Below are 22,659 nucleotides of genomic sequence, written 5' to 3'. Positions count from 1 at the left end.
TCAGTGATGTGATGGCAAACTGTGTAAGAAAAATGCATTCTACAGTCCAGTGTTCTGTCTTTAAAAAAAAAAAAAAAAAAGCCCTGTCTCTGGACTGTGGTCTTTCCAGATAATCCATGGGTCCCACCCCCCACCACCATGCCCAGCTCTCCAGTGGCACAGGACAGCAAGAGCACACTGAACCCAGTACATGCATACTCATTAGTAAAGCAAGAATCAGCCAAGCTAGGGGAATCCCTTGTTCTGTGTTAAGCTTTGATCAAACCCAGACCTCCAGCAGTTGAGGTCCAGAGCAATTGCTTTCTGCTGAAAGCAGATCTTTGCAAGAACAGAATACTTCATTATAATATCCCAGAATGGCTCAAGTTCCCCCATCTCATACTAGAAGCACAGATGGGGCCTTCTCAGCTGTTCCCTGTGAAAACCTGGTCAGGTTCTTGGACTGTGAGCCACAGCTCTCTCTTCTCTGCCTTACCCGAGTCTTCATGCAGTTCTTGTGATGTGTACAACCCCCACCTTACCTGGGTGTCCCTGGAATTGTCAGATGTATGCACTTCCAGCCCGCAGCAGTCCATCCATCCCAGTTCAGGTCTCCGTCCCACATAGGGAATGCCATGAGGACTTTGTTCTAGCATATTCTGGCTCTCTGCACCTGTCTCATTTTGGAGTTTGCCCTGTGATCACATTTCTCTCACAAACATTAAGAATTACTTATCTGTGCACATTTTACCTGCTGTGGCAGCAGTAATGACTTGCAAGATCCATGCCTTTATTACTCTGGGCATTTCTTAGCCATTTCTTTGCTACTTTTGATGGGGTTTACATATGACATGCTAAACTTACAGCAGTTAAATTTGAGCTTATACTAGTTTTGATAGCATTAAAAACTGATATCCATTATAGCTTCATCTCCTTAGGATATCCTTATGTCAATTCACAGCTTTGTAGTAACACTGAGTTTTAAGGTAGGTCCCTTGTTGGTTGCATCCTGGAGCCACATGTATGTGGTATGCCAACAGGTTATGTCTTGAAATCTCTTGGAGCCAGAGGTGCTGTCTGCAGTGTTTCATGCATGGTGATGTGGAGAACTGCTTCCCCAACTTTTGTGTTTCTGTGATGATTTGAATTTTGCCCTCATGTTTTATAACACTTTTACTGACAAAATTCCTGGTAGACAATATTTTTTCCACCATACTTTAAAAAATTGCCATCCCATTCTCTTATGGACTACATGCTTGCTGATAATATGTTGGTACTCTGTTATTTCTTGCTCCTTTCCAGATTCTTCTGGTTTTTCAGTCATTTGAGTGTGTGTGTGTGTGTGTGTGTGAGACAGAGAGAGAGAGAGAGAGAGAGAGAGAGAGAGAGAGAGAGAGAGAGAGAGAGAGAGATGGAGGGATATAAATATTTGTGTTTGAAATAATTTGTAGCATTTCTTTAGTTTCTTGGACACGCAGATCCATGTCATTCATCAATTTGGAAAACCATCGGGCCTCCAAATATTTTGTGCCTTTAAATCTTCTGGGATTCATATACAAGCATGTCGCAAAGCTCTCTCAGGCTTTGTTCTTTCCTTCATTCCTTTTTTTCCTACCAGATTTGATTGTGTCTTTGGAGCTTTGAGTTCTGACAATACTTTTTTCTGCCTACTTAAAAACCTGCTAGTGAATCTTTCACTCATGATACTTTTTAGTTCCAGCATTTCTTTTCTTAATTGACGTCTCTTTATTGATTTTCCATTTTCCTGGTTTCCTCTGGTTCTTTGGTCATGACTCCCTTTAAGCTGTTGAAGGATAATAAAGATGGTTTGTCTAGTAATTTCCGCATCTGGGTTCACTCCGAAACTTTCTTCTGCAAATGAGCCGTGCATATCTGAGTGTTTTATATATTTTGTAATTTGTGTTACTCAGTGCTGAGATATCCCTTCAGTGGCTGGTCACAACCCTGGCCAAGCCCTCACATCCAACTTTAAAGAACCATAGATTCAGAAGCAAAAGCTTGGGTGTCTGGGGAGTTTTCTGAGCATGTGTGTGCCCTGGGTGTGTGTTTGTTTGTATAAGCTTCCCTCCCCCTGCTCACACAGGCACTTTGCAATGCCATTTTCCTGTGTATCACTGTCCCAGACATCCAGGGCCATCATCTGCTCCCTTCCTTGCCTTGGGTAACTGCAGGTTGATCACCTCATGTGCTTCTGCCTCCAGTGACTGGATAAATGCCCCATCTTGCATCAGTCCCTTCAGGCAACCCTGACACAATCTGTAATTTGAAGAATTCTGTGAAAATTAGGTCTCCTCTGCTCTTTGCACTTCTTGGGACCAGGATCACACAAAGGGGACACAGCCTGTCACCTCTAGGATGCCACTACACTGTTCCAGGGCAGGCAGAGGTCTCTAGTCACATTCCCAAAATTCTACCAAGGCTGGCTAGTGCAGGCTTTGCCTTCATGCTTGGTATTGGGTGTTTCTGGAAGTGGATAGACTTTGGCTGCTGTCGTGCACCAACCTTGCTGGGTGTGACACAGTAACCTTACACCCTAAGGCTGTCCCTGCTGGCACCTACTTCACATCTCTGCCTCACAGGTAGTGTCACTTATGGCATTCTGTGAGGGCAATGGTCATGGGTGGTTTTATTTGCACTTCTTATGAGTTTGGTGCCTTTTTTGGATGGTAGCTGGAGAGATCTGAAGCCAGAGGGGAAAGGATCAAAATTATTTTGTTCTCCAAACCTGACTAAATTTATTTTACTCACCTGAAAGGCAGAGTAACAGAGGGAGAGACACAGAGGGAACTTCCATCCACCGGCTCACTCCCAAACTGTGAGTCAGGGCTGGACCAGGCTAAAACCTGGAGCTCTATAAGAATCTGCCAGTTGAGTGCAGCGCCCCAAGCACATGGGCCATCTGCTTTCTCATGTGCACTAACATGGAATTGGGTCAGACATGGGGCAGCTGGTATTAAATTAGCGTCCTGCTACAGGATGCCAGTGCCACAGGTGGTGGCTGCTCCATACAGCAGCCCGAGGGAAGGTTCTCTAACATACCTTTCAGTGCCTGTCTTAGCCAGTCTGGCATTCTCTTCCCCCACAGCTCTGCCAATTTCTGCCCTGCCAGCTCTTCCCAAGATGTGTTTGGTCATCCTAAGATGTGTTTGGCTACTTTCCTTGATACCTATACCCCAGTACCCCTGGCCTGACCTGGGGAGGCATGGGCCAATCCTTCTGCCCCACGGTGGGCAGCAGTGACTTGCCAGGAACCCAGCAGCAGAGACAGCTTGGGCATTTTGCTGTCCCCACAAGGGCTGCCCATCTGTCGGCAGAGAGGTCATTTTCCATTGCTTTTGGCCTTGGGTGTGTGTGAGTGGGTGGGTTCAGGATTGGAGGTCAAATGGGGCGGATGTGCATTTAGCAGTCTCACTGTGCACAGGATGTGGGTGTGGATGAGCATGCTCCCTGTGACCTCACAGATAGACATAATGTGTTCTGGACCCCAGCACAATCTCTCAGCTACCACTACTGGGACACTGTCCTGTGCCACTCAGCTAGCTCCAGAAGTTGTTACAAGTCCACAGCTTCTCACTGAGGATTTCTTTTCCCTCCTGGAAATTTCTCAAGTGTAGCACATGTAAATTCCACATCCCTTACGGGTCCCACAGTGCTGGGAATGATTCCCAGCAAGCAGAGGCCACTGTCCATTTCTATAAGCATGCATGTATCTTTATGGGAAACAGGGGTCAGAGCTGAGAGGCACCCCTGAGGTCCCAGGCTCCCCTTCCCACATTTGGGCCTCCTGTAACCAACAGGGATGAGAGCTAGGCTGGGCTGCTTATGACATCAGTTAACGTGATCTAGACATCAAGCGACCCCTCCCCAGCTGAAGGGGGTGGGGCAGAAGGGGCGGCTTTGACTGTGCACAGGTTCTGACCTGAGTGGCCATGGAGGGCCTGCGGGTTGGGGTCTGACTTATCTGGGAGGCAGCCTGCACCCTCGGGGCCCCAGGGGGTGGGGCCCCAGCAGATGTCTGGGATTGGTAGCCAGGGCCTGGAGCCGGATGCCGAGAAGGAGGCCTGCAACTCATTTCCCCATTAGACGTTCTGAGAACACGTGCACCAGCTTCCAAGCTTTCTCCCTCCCGAACCGCCCTGATTAGTGTGTGAAGAACTGGCACATCTCCATGAGGTTGTAAGGAAGGTGAAAAGATCGCTCTTAATTAGATTAAAAACATTGTTTTCTTCCTGTGTCATTTTGCCCTGAAAATCAAGGCCAATTTTTTCCTTTCTTCATCCAAAAGCCTTCAGAAAGCTCCCTCTGCACCTCTCTGGAGGGTCATATTACATTTTCCTGGGAACCTGCCCTGAACATGTGCAGTGGGAGATCTGGCCAGTGACTTCCTGCAGCTCAGGGATGCCGTGGGCCAGCATCCACATAGGCAGCTGTGCCCACTCGCTGATGGCCAACCTGCTGGTCCTCTGCTCCAGCCTGGTGTGTGTGTGTGTGTGTGTGTGTGTGTGTCTAGCTGTCTGTGTCCTTTCCCTTGCCAGTCCTGTCCAGAGGGAAGGTCTTTGTGGGCTGAGATCCCAGTCCCCCCCCCCCCCAGCCCAAAAGGCCAGCATCCTGCTAGGGTCTGTCAGACTTGTGGAAGCCAACTTTGCCACCAGCACGCTGTGCCAAATCTGATTTGCTCTGACCATGGTGCAAATTCAGAGTGTCCCAGTATCTGCTCCCAAGAGCAACTCACACATGGGTGCTGAGGGGCACTCTGAGGAAGAGCCCTTCCAGTGGGCATGCCAGTTTCCTTCTGCCATGCGACCTGCCTAGTCAGATCCCACCTGCCACCCTGCGAAGCCCCCGGGCAGGCAAGCAAGGTATTGCCCAGGCACTCAGGGGCCCTGACGTGCAGAGCCCTTTCCTCCCGCTCCCACGCCAGCCCCACGTTCGTCACACATTCCTGAGGAATCTCTTGGTAACAAATGGTGGAACCCCAACCCAAACTAGCTTTAGGACAAAGGGAGGATTTTTGGCTCGCACACTTAGACCCAGCTGTTTCAAGCACAGCTGGACCCCAGGGCGGGGAGGATTTCACTCACTTGCTTGCACTCTCCTCTCTCTGGCTCTTCCCTGCTCCCTCACTTCCCTCCAACTGCCAGTCCCTTGGGATGGCCATGTCCTCCAGCAGCCACTTTCTCATGGCAGCAAGATGTTCACCGGCACACCTCCATGGCTCAGCAAATCCAGAGGCTATGGGAGCTGCCAGAGCGAAGAGTGGTGTCTGGGTGTGGTGAGCTCCTGCCAGCACTTGAGCCACCCATGGACTGCCACTGTGCACGTGATGGCCAGGCCTGGGCCACGCTGTACAGCCCCCTCTGGGAATATCCAATGGACAGTTAAATCCTGCATGCTATGCATGGGGAAAGAGGAGCCCCTTGGGAAGATCCAAGAATCTGTTCCCAGAAGCTGGGCTGGCTGCTGGTTGGGCGGAAACAACAGGTGTCCGTCAAGCAAGGTATTTCCCTAATCGGAGCTGGCCGCCAGCAGCACCAGTGTACATTCTCACTCCACGCCTTGCCTTATTCCTGGCAGCTGTTGTGGGAATGGCTTCGACATTTGCTACCCCTGTCTCTCGCCTCTTGTCTCTGAGTAGAAGCACAGGTGGTGGTGGGGCTGCCCTGGCTTGAGGTCTGTGGGCCGGGCACGGGCAACTGGCACAGGCTGTGGGCTGCTGCTCAGCGATGTCACGCAGGGCCTGGCTGCAGCTGTTGGGACGCCCTGGGGAGGGCCTGTCCGCCAGTGCCGGATCCGCAGAGCTTAAGTGAATCTGCTGGCTGGGTGGCGGGGGCAGATTCTTTGAGGGGCCAGAGAAGGGGATCTACTTGGGAAGGTCAGAGACAGCTTCTGTGTATCCCTGTGGCAGTGTGTGTCGGGGAGCGGGGCAGCTCAGAGGGTGATGTGCACCAAGGCCCTGGAGGGATGCATGAGGTAGAAGCTGAGTGTTCTGAGGGGCAGCTGCCATGGCCCTAGAAAAGCTGCCCAGTGAGAAGGCTTGGGTTACACCTGGGAGATTAGGCAGGATCCTCACCAACTGGGCAAAGGACACAGGGAGAGCAGCTGGGTGAAGTGAACAGGGACGGGCTCAGCCCTGGGGGACACACTCCTTAGGGAGAGGGCAGAGAGAGAGAGGGCTGGGCCATGTGTCGAGTTGGGGACTTGTGCATGATGCTGACCTAGGCTAAGCAGGCCTGGCCAGTCCGCACAGCAGGGACAGCCCTCCGTGGCCACACTTGATGGCAGCTGGGGACAAAGGGTGCCCTAACATATTCTGGCACCTCTGGCATGGCATGGGAAAGGGGACAGCTGGTGGGGGAGACACAAAGCCAGAAGGCTCCTGTGAATCCTGGGCCCTTGACTCACAAAGTGTTCTTCAGAGGTGAAGATACAGGCACCAGAGGAGGACCTGAGGCATCTGAGGTCACTCATTTAGGCAGACACCACTTCAAATTTTGATACCTGCTTCCTTCCAGGGTTTTTTCTGCCTGTCTTTTGCACTGACATGAAAACACTCCACATGGAGCAGGCCTATGTGAAGAAGACCTCTGTTTTATCAACTTTGATTCTGGTTCCCCTGACAGAGGCTGGGACTTGGCAGCCGGCAGCCCCAGCTGGGGTAGTCACCATGCCGGCAGCAGCATTCACCCAGCCCAGACCTCCCATTTTCCTAGAAAACAAAATTGTTTTGTTCTGCCCTGAAAATTCGGGCCCAGACTCTGGCCTTGATGAGGCAAAGGCAGCCAAGGAATGAAGGCGTCCAACAATGGGCTGTCGTGGGCACAGCTGACTCCACTGTCACAGGGTCCCAGTGCTGCTTTCCCAGGACACCTGGCACCCCCACAGCAGGCCTGTGTGTGAGCTGCCCACTGAGCCAGGCCTACTGTGTGGCAGTTCCAACTTTGTAGCTATAGTATTGGCTGGGGAGGGGGCAGGAAGGTACCTCTTGGGGTGGAGCAACTGCCCCAAGTCTTTGCCTGGAGGGGCAGCATCATGGTGCCCAAAAGGAGCTAAAGTCTAGCCCTGACAGCCGTCAATGCCTGCCCCAGTGTTGACTGTGGGCAGGAAGAAAAGTGCCAACTCTGATTTGCAACTCAGGGCAGGAACAGCACAGTCCCCTTGCATGGAGCGGATGGCAGTGGCCCCTTCTGATTTTAAAAACATTTTAATTACATCTCTCCAAAGTCTTCAGATGTGTGCAAGAATCTTGGCTCTAAAGATCCGTGTGGAAGTGCAAAAACCCAAGAATTGGCCGTGTTTCCAGATGAAAACGGAGAACTTGATGTACCAAGTACTTTCCTCCAAGCCAAGGTGGTGCTGAAGCAGGCGGACACATGAAATCCTGGGGCAGAGCTGAGCTCCGGGCAACAGCCTGCCTGCTGCCATGCTTGTTCCCGTGCCTTCTGGACGCTTCCCTCATGCTATAATGATGGGCAAAACCTACTCCCCTTCTACCTCTCTCCTAGGCTCCTGGAACTTTCCAGTGCAGTTCACTCTGGGAGATGCCTCCGGGCTTTTCTGTCTGCACCCCAGTGTCACACAGAGAAGCTTCAAGGCCAAGATGCTCTCCTGTAGTTGGGAAGTACTTACCTCAGGAATACTTGGTCCTCCTGTTCTCCTTCCGCAGGCAGCCATTGGAGACTTGTGACTTCTCTACAAGAGGGACATGTGAGAAGTGCGTTTTGCATCTGACTTCTTTCTGTGCTCAGCAGATTAGCTTCATTCATGATTTGGCATAGATCATTTGTTCATTTCCTTCCAGTGCTGAGGGATGTCCCACCCACGGGTGAACCATGGTCACTCATCCACCTTCCTCGTGAGGGATGTCTTAGTGCTGGCTTCAGACAGCTGCATAACACACCGCTGTGCACCTTTGCTATGAAGAGTGCACTGGCATCATTGTATTTCCACTCTGACTGCTGGCGGGGTGTAGGGGTCTCCTCACGTGCTCGGCTGGAAGATGGGCTGTTCACTCTGGTATTGGCAGATTCTGAATGCTCCTTCGGTGACTCAGTGCAAGCACCTGCTCAAGCAGGAGAGGTGGCGCTGGCACCTCCGTGCACTAATAGGACATGTCACCCAGCAGAACCGTTCGTTTCTCACGGAGTCCAACAGCGGAGCCTGGCTCCTGGTGCTTGGAGTCTGTGTTCTACTTCAATAGATTCAGCTTCCAAGGGGTAGTACACTTGAAAGGAATTTTCTGTTTTCTTAAGATTTACTTATTTTTATTGCGAAGGCAGATTTACAGACAGATAAAGTCTTCCATCTGCTGGTTCACTCCCAGAAGCTGAGCTGAGCTGATCTGAAGCCCGCAGCCAGAAGCTTCTTCTGAGTCTCTCACATGGGTACAGGGTCCCAAGCACTTGGGCCTCCTCTACTACTTTCCCAGGCCACAGGCAGGGAGCTGGATCAAAAATGGAGCAGCCAGTACACAAACCAGCGCCCATATGGGATGCTGGCAACACAGGATGGAGGATTAGCCTGTTGAGCTGTAGTGCCAACCCCTGATTTTATTTTGCTCAAGGTTTTTTAGAGCAATGATGTGCAGGACATTCTGCAGTTTCATTTAGAGATTGCTGGCTGCTTCCCACAAGAGGCATTATAAATGGTAAATATGCTGAATTTCATACACATGCAGAGAAACATTCACACATATGTAAGAGGAACACATGTAGAAGACAATTACATTACTCTGTATGGGAAAACCTTCATTTTTCACATGGAAAAAAATGCATTACTTTAAAAGCAAATACTGTAACCAAGGTCACAGACCAAAGATGACCAGGGAGGGTCTGAGCCTCACGTGACCATCCTCAGGAGGCAGGGTGGGTGAAGGAAGCACACAGGCAATTCAAGATTGAACTCACAAGAGGCACTCAGTGCAGATGGGTGGCAGGCAACTCACACTCATGGCAGGGCAGGGCAGCGGCAGCGAAGAGGGGTCATGACATCTTGGGAAGGTCATGCTACATGCTATAGCATGCGCAAACCTTGCTTGCAACATCACTTGTCAGGAGTAAAGATGAGCCCCCAGGCTGTTGTCTTGAGGAGGATGGCTCGAAGCCACAGGCTTCGTCCCTGAGATAGATGGCTGAACCACATGGACTGTGATGCGAGCATGTGAGCGCATACATGTGCCCACCCAGAGCTCCTGCTGCCGTGGGCCACCCTAAAGAGCACTGTGGGTAGGAACTGGGTCACTAATACTGTGACCCTCGGCAAAGGTGGCCTCTATGGACTGGAGCACTCAATCTTTTTTTGCAATAGGAACTTCCAATGGAGAAGTCAGGGTCCAATGCGGATGCTGAGATAAGGGTGAGATGCTCAGGAATTGGTCCCTGAGCTCCAGGATAAAAGAGACTAACACTGGCTAGCTCCTGGGTATTCTCCTTCCCTTGGGGCTCAGGCAGCTGAACAGCAGGCAAGCCAGCAGTCCTGGGGGTGCTCTGGGGATGCAGAACCTTTGCCATCCCATCAGTATACAATGTCCACTGTGCAGTGGCTATGGTCATCTTGGCCCCAGCCAGCCCTGTCCTTTGTATTTCATTCTTGACCACAATGCCAGGGGTGAACCTGAGGAGAGGCCTTGAGCCTGACGAGGCTAAAACTTCCAGCCTCGAGTTCCACCTGGCAGGGGCTCCTGCAGACCAGATGGTCAGGGCAAGAGGGCATTCACTCTGCACACTGGCAAGCCTGGGACCTAACCTGCACCACTCCCTTGCTTCCCCCACAGTGAGGAAGAGCCCCACGCTGCTGGAAGTGAGCTCCCCCCAATTCCTGAGAACCAACAGCTTCGCTGAGGACCTGGACCTGGAAGGGGAGACGCTGCTGGCCCCCATCACCCATGTGTCACAGTGAGTGTCCACTTGCACCAGGGCAGGCTTGTTCTGCCAGCTCGCACGAACCAGGGACCACTGGGCCCAGCCCTAGGCAGGGAGAGCAGGGCATCCCCACCATGCCTGGGAGCACAGCCCCCTTGTTTGGACATGGTTTCCCACTGTGTGCCGGAGGAGACTGCTTTTCGCTCTCATTACCCCTTTACCTGCTGCCCAAAGAGGGGCAGCTATGCTTGTCCGTGTCTTCCCGCGGAATCCCAACCAGTGCTACCACCATGTGCTGTTCTCAGGGACTCCTTCGGGTAGAGGAACTGGATGGTTTTCCATGCCTTCGCTTTGCCCTCCCCAGAGGCACAGCTGACCCAGGACACAGGCCTGTCCTGCTCCTACCATCACAGCACTGACCATGGCATGATCCTCCTGCCATGTGGGGGGCCTGCTACGCCGCTACCCGCAACGTGTTCCCCTGCCCGGCGTCCGTGTCAGATGCGAGCACCACAGTGAGCCCCTCTGGTCACCTGGGCACCCTCTTTCTCCTTGCCACTACTGCTCAAAAGTGGTTTTGTTCCTCAAGGTTCTGTGGGGTCAGGAAGCCATTGTGACTGCACATGCCTCTGTAGGAAGGAGGCTGCTGGCTAGGTGTGGGGTTTCTGGGTGACTGAGGTATGGTACAGTATGGTATGGTGTGGTATGGTATGGTATGGTATGGTATGGTATGGTATGGTATGGTATGGTATGGTATGGTATGGTATGGTATAGTACGGTATGGTATAGTATGGTATGGTAAGGTACAGTACGGTATGGTAAAGTATGGTATGGTACAGTATGGTATGGTAAGGTACGGTATGGTACAGTACGGTATGGTAAGGTATGGTATGGTACGGTACAGTATGGTACAGTATGGCAAGGTACATGGTAAGGTACAGTACAGCATGGTAAGGCATGGTATGGTATGGTAAGGTATGGTATGGTACAGTATGGTATGGTAATGGTATGGTAAGGTACAGTATGGTATGGTAAGGTACGGTACGGTATGGTAAGGTACAGTATGGTATGGTACAGTACAGTATGGTACAAGAATGGATGAGCAGCCAGGATTTGAGAGGACCCTGCTGTCCTCTCCTGTCAGGCTCCTGAGAAGGGCAGAGACAAAGAGCCAGTTTCTAGAAGCAAAGAGGATATATGGCTTTGCAACCACCCTGGGAATGGGGCTCTGAGGTCCTGGGCCCTGCTGAGAGCCACATGAGCTGGCCGGGTTTACAAGTGGAGTAGGAGCAGGGCAGGCTGGCAGCCTGTCAGTACCAGAAACTAGAGCCATGGCTGCTTGAAATGGGGCTGGTAGGAACACGGGGAGCTCAGGATGCCCCCGTTTGGGTCAAGACATCACCCCAACCTCATGGGACCATCTCGCTTGGCCCGTCTTGGTCTCTGGTCACCCTGCTCCCCTTACAATTGATTGTCTTAGCCATGGCCCAAACTCCAAGCAGATAGTCACACCCCAGAAAGACAGGTTGTGACCCACCATCCAGCCAACTGGCTCAGGGAAGCCCAGGCAGAGGTGGACAGCTGACATGGTGGATGTGACATAGCCCACTACGAGGCCCGTATAGGCTTTCCTAGCTGCCACCGCCATGAGTGACAGGCTGGAGAGTCAGTGGCCCACAGCTTCCCACACAGGCCTGACAGCATGGGAAGGCACAAAGCATGGCAGGCAGTAGGGCAAGGGGAGAGCACTGTGATCTGCTTGAGGCAGAGCTAGTGCCTACTGTGAGCCCGAGTGGGGAGGCACGGGGCTCAGGCATGAAGCACCTAGGCCCTGCAGGACCCCAAGGAGCACCTTGGACCCCTGTGGGTGAGACAGCCCAGTACGGCTGGTCGGAGCTGCTGCCCAGTAGGGCAGGTGTGCCAGGGTCTCAGAGGGCAAGGAGGGGGAACAGTAGAGGGGTGGGGGCCAGTTGCCGGGAAACAGAGCACTTTTCCCCAGCACAGGCTGATGCTAACCGTATTACCATGCTGGGCTGGGGCCAGGATCCAAATTAAAAGCATAAATAAAGACAGATTTTGTTTCCATCTCAAGCTCTCCCCACTGCAGGGCCCCCAGGAGGTGAGGTCACTATAGTCTTGAGCACAGGAAGGCCCCTGGGGCTGATCACAGCTCCCCATTCTGGGGTATGCTGCCTGGTGGCAGAGCAGGCAGTGAGAAGCTGGGCAACAGGTCTGGCACAGGCCAGAGAGTGGCTTGGCTCCCATCCACATGCCCCCTCCCGCCACATGCAGGCCTTGTGACTCTGCAGCTCAGGCCCCCTTCAGCTCTGGGCAGCCTTGGCCTTCGCCTCAGACGTACCTTCCGGGCACCGTGGGAACCCCAGCAGGAAGGACACCCACTCACTCATTCCCTGAGCCCATGGCCACTTCCCAGGACCCTGCTGTGGGGTTCCTAGGGGACCCCCAACGGCGGGGAACCTGCAGCCCATAGAGTTAGGATCCTGCCTAGCAGGGCCAAGAACACAGCAGCGGTCCTGCCTTACACGTGGTGTCCTGCTGTGTGGGACGCCCCACCACTTGGCTGCAGCCACCGCACTGCCACAGTTCTTCCTAGAGTGCCCACTTGGCAATCCCTAGCTGCGGGAGCAGCCCTCCCCAGCACATCCACAGGTTAGGTCGCTCCTGCTCCCTAAAGCATCCGGCCAGCCCCTCTCCCCAGCCCTCCCTTGAACTTGGAGGGCAGCGTACTATCACCTGGGGAGGTGGACGCGGGGACAAAGAGCCCACACCAAGTCAAGCAGGCGGAACGCCCCCTTTCCCCGCCCCATGACCGTGCGCCGCTCCCTGGTGAGCATAGGCCTGCCTGGCCTCCTGCCACATGACAGCTCCACAAATCCTTGAGCAAAGCCAGCCCTATACGCGTGCGTTCATGAGAATTTCCATGTCTGCAACTTTCTCCCGGACCCTGCGGAATCTCAGCCAGGACGGCCAGGTTGCTCCTTCCCGATGAGGCCGCCGCAGCCTGGCTTTTGTCCACACTGCTGCTAGCATCTCCCAAATTCTGCCTTTGTCAGCGAGGCCGGGGCCAGCCTGTGCCTCCTCCAATGGGGCTGGTGCTCCTGGGCCGGCCCCACATGCAGGGCCAGGACCCAGGCACTGTGGGTGGGACTGGCATGCTCTGAGGCACTCTGGTGCCAGCCAGGGTGCGCTGGGCCCACAGCCCGTCGGCAGAGGGGAGCCACCGCGCCTCACAGGTTCTCAGCCCGGGGTGGTGGGAAGGGTTGGGGAGAACCAGGGAGGGGCCAACAGAGACCAGTGAGGCCAGCTCATCTTTCCAGACCAGTATCTTGTCTTCTGCAAACCTCAACCCACCTCCACCTGTCTGCCGAGGTGCCAGGGAAGCCCTGTGGGAGCTGCAGGGGGCTTCAGAGGGCTGCGTGTGTTATAGGATCCCTGCCAGAGCCCCCCACAGCCCCAGCCAGGCTCAAACTCGTCTCTGAAATGCATGGGGGATTAGATGTTCTCCTAATTAAGTTAAGAGTGAGGCACAGTGGCTCAGTGGGAACTGGGTACCCTCACCTGGCTCACAGCCTGCAGCGGCCCCGCACTGCCAAGCTTCACTTCCGCCACCTGGGATCTCCCAGGACTGGCGCTCGGGGCAGGGAGCGCACAGAGGCCTGTTCCTCACTGTTCTCCACTTCGTGCCCTACCCATCATCCCCCGTCGTCCTCCATGTGTGTTGCTGGCACAGCCACACTTGCTGTGCCACCACGGGTTGCTAGATGGCACACCGAGCAGCTGTGAGGGCCACCAGTGCAGGAGCAGCTGATCCGCTCAGGCCCATGGGGCGGCCCAGTTCCTCTCTGACACAGGCTGCTCCTCCGCCACGTGGTGGGTGCTGGTGGCATCAGAAGGTGACTGGTCCAGCAAACCTGGTGGCTGAGAAGCAGATTTGCTTCCCACATTTTTGCTCGGTCAGTCAGCAACCCTGTGGGCAGGGCCAGGGCCTGTGCTGCTGGACTCCAGGGGCCTCCCTCCTTGACAAGGAGCTTTTCGCCTTGAGGTATCCTGGGCAGTGGTAGGAGTTACCCGTTTGACACACAGGGCAGGGAAGACATGCGCGGAGAGGATACTCCCCCTTTGCACCTGGCGTCTTTGAAGAACACCAAACTGGGCCAGCCTCTGCCTCCAGGAAGGCAGGTAGGCCTTGCCCAAGTGAGCCAGGAGCCCCTGGCAGGCCTGCGTGATGGAGACGGTCTTGGTTTAAACACTCCCTCTACCAACCTGGATACTGGGGTCCCACTTAAACCTCCTTAGAGCTCTGGACCTGGCCTGCAGCTCAGGCCTGGTACCAGAGGTGCCAGCGGACCTTGCTCCCATGCACGGCCATGCTCTGCCCACAGGCCCTGCCTTCTCCAGTTGGTCCTCCCTTGGGGTCTTTCAGTGGTCGGCTAGATTTTCATCCTTAGGTTCATGTCTGGATTTGTTTGGTCAAACTTCACCTCTCCCAGTCTGAAACGCATGAATGCTGTGTGTGTGTGTGAGTGTGTGTACGCGTGCTGCCCCTCAAAGCCCACCAGCTGGGTGCACAGGCTTCCAGTAAGACCTGGAAGCCTGGCAGGCAAGCGCAGGCTTCCATCAGCCAAGAGCAGGGCAAGGGTGCCAGGATGAGCAGGCAAACTCCGGGGATAGGGGACCTCACTGTGAGCGCACCCCCATAGTGGCTCCCAGCCGAACCCGGCAGCAGGAAGCACGTTTGACTGGCAGGTATCCCTGAAAGTGGTCAGGAGGTACACAGAGCAAGAAAGAGGGGCCCAGGAACATGGGAGAGGCCCTCAGCCAGGTGCCTGGTGCCAGGCTCTGCATCATGTGGGCACGTGCCCCTGACTGTGCTGGCTTCAGCCAAGTCCCTTCAGCAGAGGTGCAGCCGATGCTACCAGGCCTGGGCACACAACTGGGGACACGCTGAACACCACCCAGGCCAGCCTGCCAGACCGCTGAGCAGCATGCAGTGTGTGTGGCTGTGGGCCTACCCACTCCAGGATCCCCAGGCCTGCTGAGATCCTGCCTGGGAGGAGTGGCAGGCCAAGGGACATGGTGTTGACTTCTGATGGCAGCAGGCCTTCTATCTCAGCCAGGAGACCCTGTGGGCAGCCCCATGGTAGCAATGCCACCATCTCAGACCCAGGTCCGAGGATGAGAATGTGCTTTATAGCTGGAGCCAGAGCTAGCTCGGGCCCCAGGGACCCCGAGGACTGGCAAAGTCTTGACCCAGCTGCCCTGCGGTCCGCTCTGAGCACTGGAGCCCTGGCCCAAGGAGACACTGAGCATGAGCGGCCTGGCCTCCTCGCCACTGCTTGTTGGTGTCCCTGGCCTGCACTGGCCTCTTCCTGTCAATGTTTAACTCCTGAGGATATCAGGGATGCGGGGCAGGGGCCAAGCATTCCACTGCCCGACTGGGAGCCCCTGGCGGGCAAGGGCCACGCTGGCCTTTGCAGCACATCCAAGCTTCCCCAGCCACTGTGCAGCAACACAGGGGCCTGAGGGTAGTGTCAAGAGGGACTTCCAGGCCCTGCCCTCAGTGCCAGGGTCTGCGACTCAGGGCATGCTTCTTCTCTCTCCAGATGCACAGCCCCCCCACTCTGCTGCCCAGGGAGTCCCACTCAGCCTCCTTGTCGGGGCCACCCAGGGTGGGCTTGGGACAGGAAGGCATGTGAGCACGCTGGGTGTGGCTGTGGGGAGCAGAGGCAGCTGCGGGTTTTTCTTGGGGCCCCGCTCGCCCAGCCCCCCCCACACAGTGGGATCTTTCTTCGGCGTGCGGCCGCTGAGCCGGAGGCCAAGGACACCCTCTGGAAATCAGCATTCCATTCGCTCTTGGCAGAGAGGAGCTTCCTGCCTGGGAAGGTGTGTGTGAGTGTGCGCACAGTCGGCTGCACAGGCTGGGCAGGGCAGGGGGTGCGTGGGCGAAGGGCTGCCAGGGCTTCCAGGGCTGCCAGGGCTGCCAGGGCTGCAGAACATTGCCCCAGTGTGTTGGACGGCCCCGTGGGAGCAGCTTGTGGCACGTGTGGGCTTCCAGGCGCAGGACGGTGTGCCTTTGGATCAGAGAAGCCATGACGTTTTATAAAATGATTTGAAAAGTTTGTGGAACCTTTCCTGAAGACTTTCCTTCTGAACTTAGCTTGTTTGAGGACGCATGTCCACTGCTGCCCTACGAGCTGAGAGAAAAAAAAAAAAGCAAGAGAGCAAAGCCAAGCCAGACTCACAGGCCCTTTGGTCAGGCTGACGCAGCCTCAGAGCCGGCTCCAGCTCCTGGGGCAGACAGAGCCCAGGTGGGGGCAGGGGTACCAAGGGCCACAGGTGGGCAAGCTCTGCAGGGCGGGCCCACAGGTGACTCCCGAGGCCAGCCAATGCCACTCTGAGGGAGAGCAGGTGACCTGACCACCCCCCCCAGCCTACCCAAACAGAGCCTTCTGAATAGCAAGCCATATGTGGACAGGGCCGCCCCACAGGGCCCAGCGTGGCCTGAGTACGGAAGGCACCACTTCCTAAAACGCCTCCTCCATTCACGAGCTACCAGGCGGCTCCCTCAACATACACCGTGTGTACCCACAGGTGTAACACCGGCACGGGCACACCTGGGAAACACAGGCCCCACACCTGCCCTGCTTCACACCCCCTTGGCCTCTTCTGTCCAAAACCTTGCTCCACCCTGTGAGCCAGGCCGAGCTATGCCGCCCCAGGCCCCCAGGCCCCACTGCCTCTCAGGGAGCTGGCCACTCACGCCCTGAAGTTCAGTCACGACATGGCCAGCTTCCTGCACGCACATTCAGACCCCCCATCCTGAATCCACGGCCTTCCCGCTGCCTCTGCACCTCCCCCATGGCCATGTGTGCTCCCAGACTGCCCACACAGTCCCAGCTTCCGGCCCCTTGCCCCCAAGAAGCAGCTGTATATCACAGCGGTGCATGTGTATGCGCAGATGGGTGTACACCGGGGGCGGGGGGCCAGACCCTTGGGACCACAGTGGGCCACACACTGAGGCTCCTGGAGCAGGGAGCATGCCATGGCTGTGAAGGGCGACGGCCTCGGGCGCGGTGTGTCAGGGTGCAGCGCCCCAGGGCCAGCCCTTGAGGATGCCTCTGCTCTGGCTCCCGCGAGCTCACATGACCTAGTGCTGCAGGCACTGGATGGCCCTACAGGCAGCTAGGGACAGCCACCCCCACATCCACGTTCCCAGGGTGAACTGTCCCCCTCAAAAGCGTGGGCCGCCCCTGCCGTGTGTCCCCACCCCCTTATCCCGCTTGTATCTGCTGACTCATCCCTTTCCGGGGCGCACACAGAGCAGATCCTCCAGGCAAAGGAATGTTAAATCCTGCCTGGAGAGGGACTTGATGGTTCCTCCCACGGGATTAGACCGTGAGGCCGGTGAGCAACAGGCAAGGAGCTCCAGGCCAGGGCTGGCGGCAGCTCTGTAAAGAGGAGGGGCTCGGGAGGGGTACGCAGTGAGTGACAGTGCCTTCCCTCCAGCAGGCCCCTTTGTGCTGTCCCTTCCCAGCAGGAGTCAGCTGCTTCAGATCTGGGCACACGAGCAGAGCCCACGCGCTGCCAGGCACACACGCCTGCTAGCGCACCACGGCTCCCAGCTCTCGTCTTGGACAAGGAATTGTTTGGATTCTCATAACCGGGTTTTCCGCTCACTGCCTCTCAGCCCAGGCTTGTAGACAGTGCTGCCCCACGGAGTCCTGTCAGCACGGTGGTGCTGCAGGGGCACTGCTGAGGGTCTTTCCTGTGCTAGGCTGCACCGCTTCCTAACATCAGAATTCAAAGCTGCAGCGCTGGCACTCCCACCATCTGTTCTCCAAGGCTGGAGTTCACCCATGCTGTGCCTTCCATCGTGTTCTACCTCACCGATCCAATGGCCGCCGCCTCTGGCCTGGAGCAGCGTGTTCTGTGTGTGTGTCAATTGTCCCAGTGCCGTGCCCTCCTGTCCCACGGTGACGCGCGTTACTCTCGCCACGTTTCACGTGCTCCGAGTCTGTCCCTCTCTCTGTAGCCCTGAGCTGCCACGGGGCCGGGGGACAGTCCTGCCTGGGGACTTGATGATGCGTTCATCCGTGGAAGGGGTGCCCGGTGGCTCGTCCTTAAGAGCCAGGAGCAGGAAATTCATTTTCCCGATGCAGTCATCCAGGAGGGCTCATGGTATGGCCCGAGCACTAAATACTTTTAATATTTAAACACAAGATAGCTCTGAGACAGGAAGTCGGGGCCTTGGGCTGAGGCATCCTCTAGGTGGCCGAGGCCAGCGGGTCTGCACAGGAGCTGCCAGCTGGACCCAGGGGTCACTGCAGACCCACATCACACGCTTCCCAGGCCTCTTTGGGGAGCTGGGTCTGTTACTGTCAGTGGAAAACAGCACAGTAGAGGAGCTTAACTCAGAGTTTGTTCAAGAACCACAAAGAGACATGTAACACACAAACACCCAGCCTCCCCAGGTGAGGGGTCTGGCACTGGCCAGCTTTATGGTGGCTCCCGTCCTGGCCAAGGCTGCACCACTTGGACCGCCAGGCCTCAGGGCAGTCCCGTCCCACAAGACCGTGGCTAAGGGCAGGCCCCAGTTCAAGTCTCAACTCCATGCCACCTCATTCTCAGGGTCCCGAGCTCCAAGAGGCAGCAAGGGCCACGCCAACAGATGTGAACGCGCGTCTACTTTCTTGCCATCCTCGTCAAGAGGCTCTGGGCCCGCCGGGACGGGGTGCAGGGCAGGCCCGCCGGGACGGGGTGCAGGGCGGGCCCAGCTTCTCCAGAGGTTGATGGACTCTGGGCTCTGTTTCTCGTCTACTTGTCACAAAGCTGGTCTCTCCAACCACAAAGAGGAGTGGCTTATCTCCATGCTCAGATCAAACAGAATGCCGCCCCCATTCCCACATCTCAGGGTTTGAGTCTTGGTTATCACATCAGCTTGTATATATTTCTAAATCCGGGCCTGGGCGTGTTTGGTCAATGGTGGACGCGCAGCTGTGGGAAGAAGTGACAGAGAAGCACCCTTTGCCTGGCAGCCCCGCAGTCACAGCAGCTTGGGAACGGCGCAGCCACAGCACTGGCCACCTCAGCTCCCTTGCCCCGCCGCTTCCTACCCAACCTGGTTCCACAGCGCCCAGTCCTGAGGACAGCTGTGGCCGGATGCAGGTGTGTTTCAGGCCCTGCAGCAGGACCCCATCAGGCCCCTGTCAACACTGACAGATGCCACGCGTGGTCCCACCCGGCATGTGAGATAGTTTGTGTTTCCTTACGCTTGGGCATCAGTGACATTTCGGCTCTGATTAACTAATGATGTGATTGGTGTAAAAAGTTGGAACCCTAAACAAGCCAACATGAAGGCAATGCTGATGGGACCACTCATTTCCCAATGCCAAGAGCAGGAGTCAGGCAGAGGGCTGGACGCAGGGAGGGGGCCTGGACGCAGGGATGGGGCCTTGTAGACACAGGGATGGGGCCTTGTAGACACAGGGATGGGGCCTGGATGCAGGGACGAGGCCTGGACGCAGGGACGAGGCCTGGACGCAGGGATGAGGCCACAGTCTGAGCAGGCTCCACATTTCCTAGCACCAGCTGCTGCCTCACCAGCCTGCTAGCTCTGTCTTCTCCAACACTGCTCCTTGGGGTCACAACTTCCCCAGGTGGAGAAGGCCCTGGGGCTGGGATGTCTGCAGAGAATAGGGGGAGGGGTGCCCAACCTGTGCAGCCACGGACAGAGGTGGGTCTAGGTGACCCATGGCCTCTGAGCTTGGTAAAGCCGCACTCGCTGGTCTGTCCTCAAAGCAGCCTGCTCTCATGACCTCCTGGGGGTCTCTACCTGTAGCCCCTACACTTAGGGGGCTGCCAGCAATCAAGGATGCTACAGGCTGGAACTTGGCTATGCTGTGAGGAATGGAAGGGAAATCAGCATCACACGGAGGGTTGGCACACTAAGACACTCCACTTAGTGCTCCCTGGGGACTCAGATCCCAGCCAGGGCAAGGGAAAAGTGGGCTGGCTCGGAGTGCACCTGCAGGTCTGACCCCGTGATACCCGCAGTGTACCTGGCTCTAATCCTCCCGGCTGCCTCTGGCAGGACCATATCATCGTCCCTATCTCACAGATAACGGCCGGCTCTCCTAGGTCACAAAGGCCTGGCGAGGCGACCCAGCCCCGTGACTTTTCAAAACACTGAGTTCTCCCCACAGGACTCATACGGAGCTTTTCCACGTTGGAGGGGGCAACATGTGGCCCATGGCATTCCGGCCTCTCGGGCCGGCAGCAGCACTGCTGTGCTGGTGTGGATTAGTGCCTGATCCAGGTGGAGTCCGTGCAGATCCTCACAGGCCTCAGGCAGGAAAGTGGGCAGAGGACGAGTCAGGGCCCGCAGGGCCCAGCGGGGGCCCGGGCAGAGCCCAGTGTGGGAGTAGGTACTGCCAGGCTCCGCAGCTCTTCCTAATTTTATACAGCCCACCCCACCAGGAAGGCCTTGGTCACAAAATGTCACTCCCATGGGAGGGCTCCCAGGTGGGGTCCACTTTCCTCTCCTGCAGGCCAGGCCAGGGACCACTTCCCTTTGCTGGGGAGGGGCAGGCAGAGTCAAGAAACCAGCGTTTAGGGACAGCAGGTGGTCCCAGACCCTGTGCCCCCTTGAGCGGCCGCTGTTGCACCCTCCGGGCAAGGCTGGCTGCTCTGTTCCAGCAGCTATTTTCAGCCAAGACCCCTGGGCTCTCCTGGCCCCCACCAGGAGGTGAGCGGGCTCTGGGCCTGGCCTTAGGCCCCCAGGCCTGCCACAGCTACCTGTGAGGGCTGCCTCCTGGGACCCTAGCCGACTGCTTGGTGGCTCGGCCCTCCCAGGAAGGGCTCACTGGGGAAAGGAGGGGCTGCACGGGACTGCCCTGCTGCAGAACCCTCCGCTGACACCTCACTTCCTCCTCTCCCACCAGGAGGCGTTTCCTCCTGGATCCTTAAGTGACTGCCACAGGGGACAGTGGCCATCCCTCGCGGTGGGTTTGCCAATGGTGGCCAGCAGGGCACTGCACGGGACCTGGGCCTCCTCCAGGCAGCACCAGAGCGCCGGCGCCCGGGCCTCACTCCCTTTGTGCCATCAGAGCCCCAAGGAACCGGCTGGCTCCCGTTTTTTCTGGCTCGGCTGCTTTGCATTGGCAGCTCCTGCCGTCCCTGCCTCGCGGGTTTCCTGAACTTAGTGTTCCTGCCTCTTGAAACAAGCCGGGAGCGTGACAGATTCCGGGGGTGGGGGAGGTCGGACTTGGCAGCACAGGGTCCACAGGCTACACACGATGCCAAGGGGTGAGGGGCCCCCTCCAAGCATCTCGCACCCCCCCTTCCAGCCCAATGCCACCTCTAGCTCAGCAGGAGTACACCCCAAACAGCAGCTCCAGGACCTGGCTGAGTGGGAAGGTGGGCAGGGTCCCTGAGTTCCCTTTCAGCAGAGGGGAAGCCCTCTCCACAAGCCTGGGGCAGGCTGCTGGTGCCCAGGCCGTGCAGAGGCGGCCCCACAAGTGGCTCGGGGGAGGGGGAGGGCTAAAGCTATTTCCACTCAGGTGGAGGAGCCCACACAGGCCGTAGCCTCTGAGTCTGCGTGCGGCCCTCACTGGGTGAGCCATTCCTGGGCATGCTGGAAACGGGGCTGTCTCTCAGCCCAACCCTCCAGGACCTCATGCTACCCCATTTCCAGCTTTTGGGGGGGAGCAGAGTAGGGGGCTGGATCAGCCATGAGCAGCCCTTCCTGCTCACCGTAAACCTGCCCCAACTTGGCTGTGCAGGGTGGCGGGCAGAAGGGTGCCAGGAACCTAACAATCGGAGCCCCAACAGATTACCCACACGTCCTCACCAAGGCTGTAGGAACAGCCATGTCAGGGTCATATGGCTGCCAGGCCCACTGGGGGTCAGCACTGGCTGGCGACCCCTGTCGGGGGACAGAAGTACCTGCTCAGACTCCTTTCCAGCCCAGGTCCCTGGATATGTACCCACAACACCCACACCTCTGCACAGCTCCAGAGAGCAGCTGCCCAGAGGCCATGAGCAGAGCTTACCTGTGACCAGCCGAGACCCAGACAAGGCGGCCGGCCCATCCTGGAGGGTCTCTGGCCAGAGGCTAGACATCGGCCATCCTGGTGAGCTAAAAGAAGGCCCTGGACCCCCACCTCACGGCTGTAAGTCACAGGGACCCCCCCTCATGCCTTTACGAGTTGCAGAGTCCCAGCCCCCAGGAGGCTCTGAAGAGCGCTGCTAGCAGACTGGGGCGGTTGGGGTGCTGTGTGCTGTGACCCCCATGTGGTGCTATGGAGGGTCTGCTGAGAGAATCCACACTGCTGCCCCTGGCCTGGCTGGGCCCTGCGGTGGGTGGAGAAGTACCCCTTCCCAGGAGTGCCCAGGCACTCTGGCCCACAGTGGGCCCAGGTCAGCCAGCCTGCGGCTTCCATGTGCGGGCAGGCTCAGCACCCCTATAGGCTAGGCGGGCCAGGCTCAGCTCTGCAGGCCTGGGACCAGCTGGTGCTGCTGGGGCCAGGCAGGGGACCCAGCAGGGAAGATGGTGGGTCCTGAGGAGGCGGCCAGTGTGACAGACCCCACACACAGCCCCTGTATTTGCTCGGGCACCCTCCTGAAGGGGAGCAAGGGGACCCAGCTGGCCAGTGTGGACAAAGGGAATAGTGCTCTGGAGAAGGCAGGCGCAGGGCTCGCCCTCCCATAGCTGGTGAACTTGCCCTTGCCAGGCCTTCCTACAGGCACAGAACCACCCACTCAAAGCAGCCTGGCCAATGCC

At 56.8% G+C, this 22,659-nt stretch overlaps 1 protein-coding gene across 4 annotated transcripts in view; it reads left to right on the top strand.

Annotated features, from left to right (window-relative positions):
- Positions 1-22,659, top strand: part of KCNQ1 (potassium voltage-gated channel subfamily Q member 1) — a 190,694-nt gene that overhangs the window by 88,286 nt on the left and 79,749 nt on the right. For all 4 annotated transcript variants that reach the window (XM_058662661.1, XM_058662659.1, XM_058662660.1 and 1 more), the window contains one exon: positions 9,770-9,890. In XM_058662661.1, coding sequence (XP_058518644.1) covers positions 9,770-9,890 — 121 coding nt within the window. The remainder of the gene's footprint in view (positions 1-9,769; positions 9,891-22,659) is intronic.

This window comes from Ochotona princeps, chromosome 4, assembly GCF_030435755.1.
Source record: "Ochotona princeps isolate mOchPri1 chromosome 4, mOchPri1.hap1, whole genome shotgun sequence".
Lineage (NCBI taxonomy): Eukaryota > Metazoa > Chordata > Mammalia > Lagomorpha > Ochotonidae > Ochotona > Ochotona princeps.
Note: the sequence above shows the minus strand (reverse complement) of the source record. Positions and strands in the feature narration are given on the sequence as shown.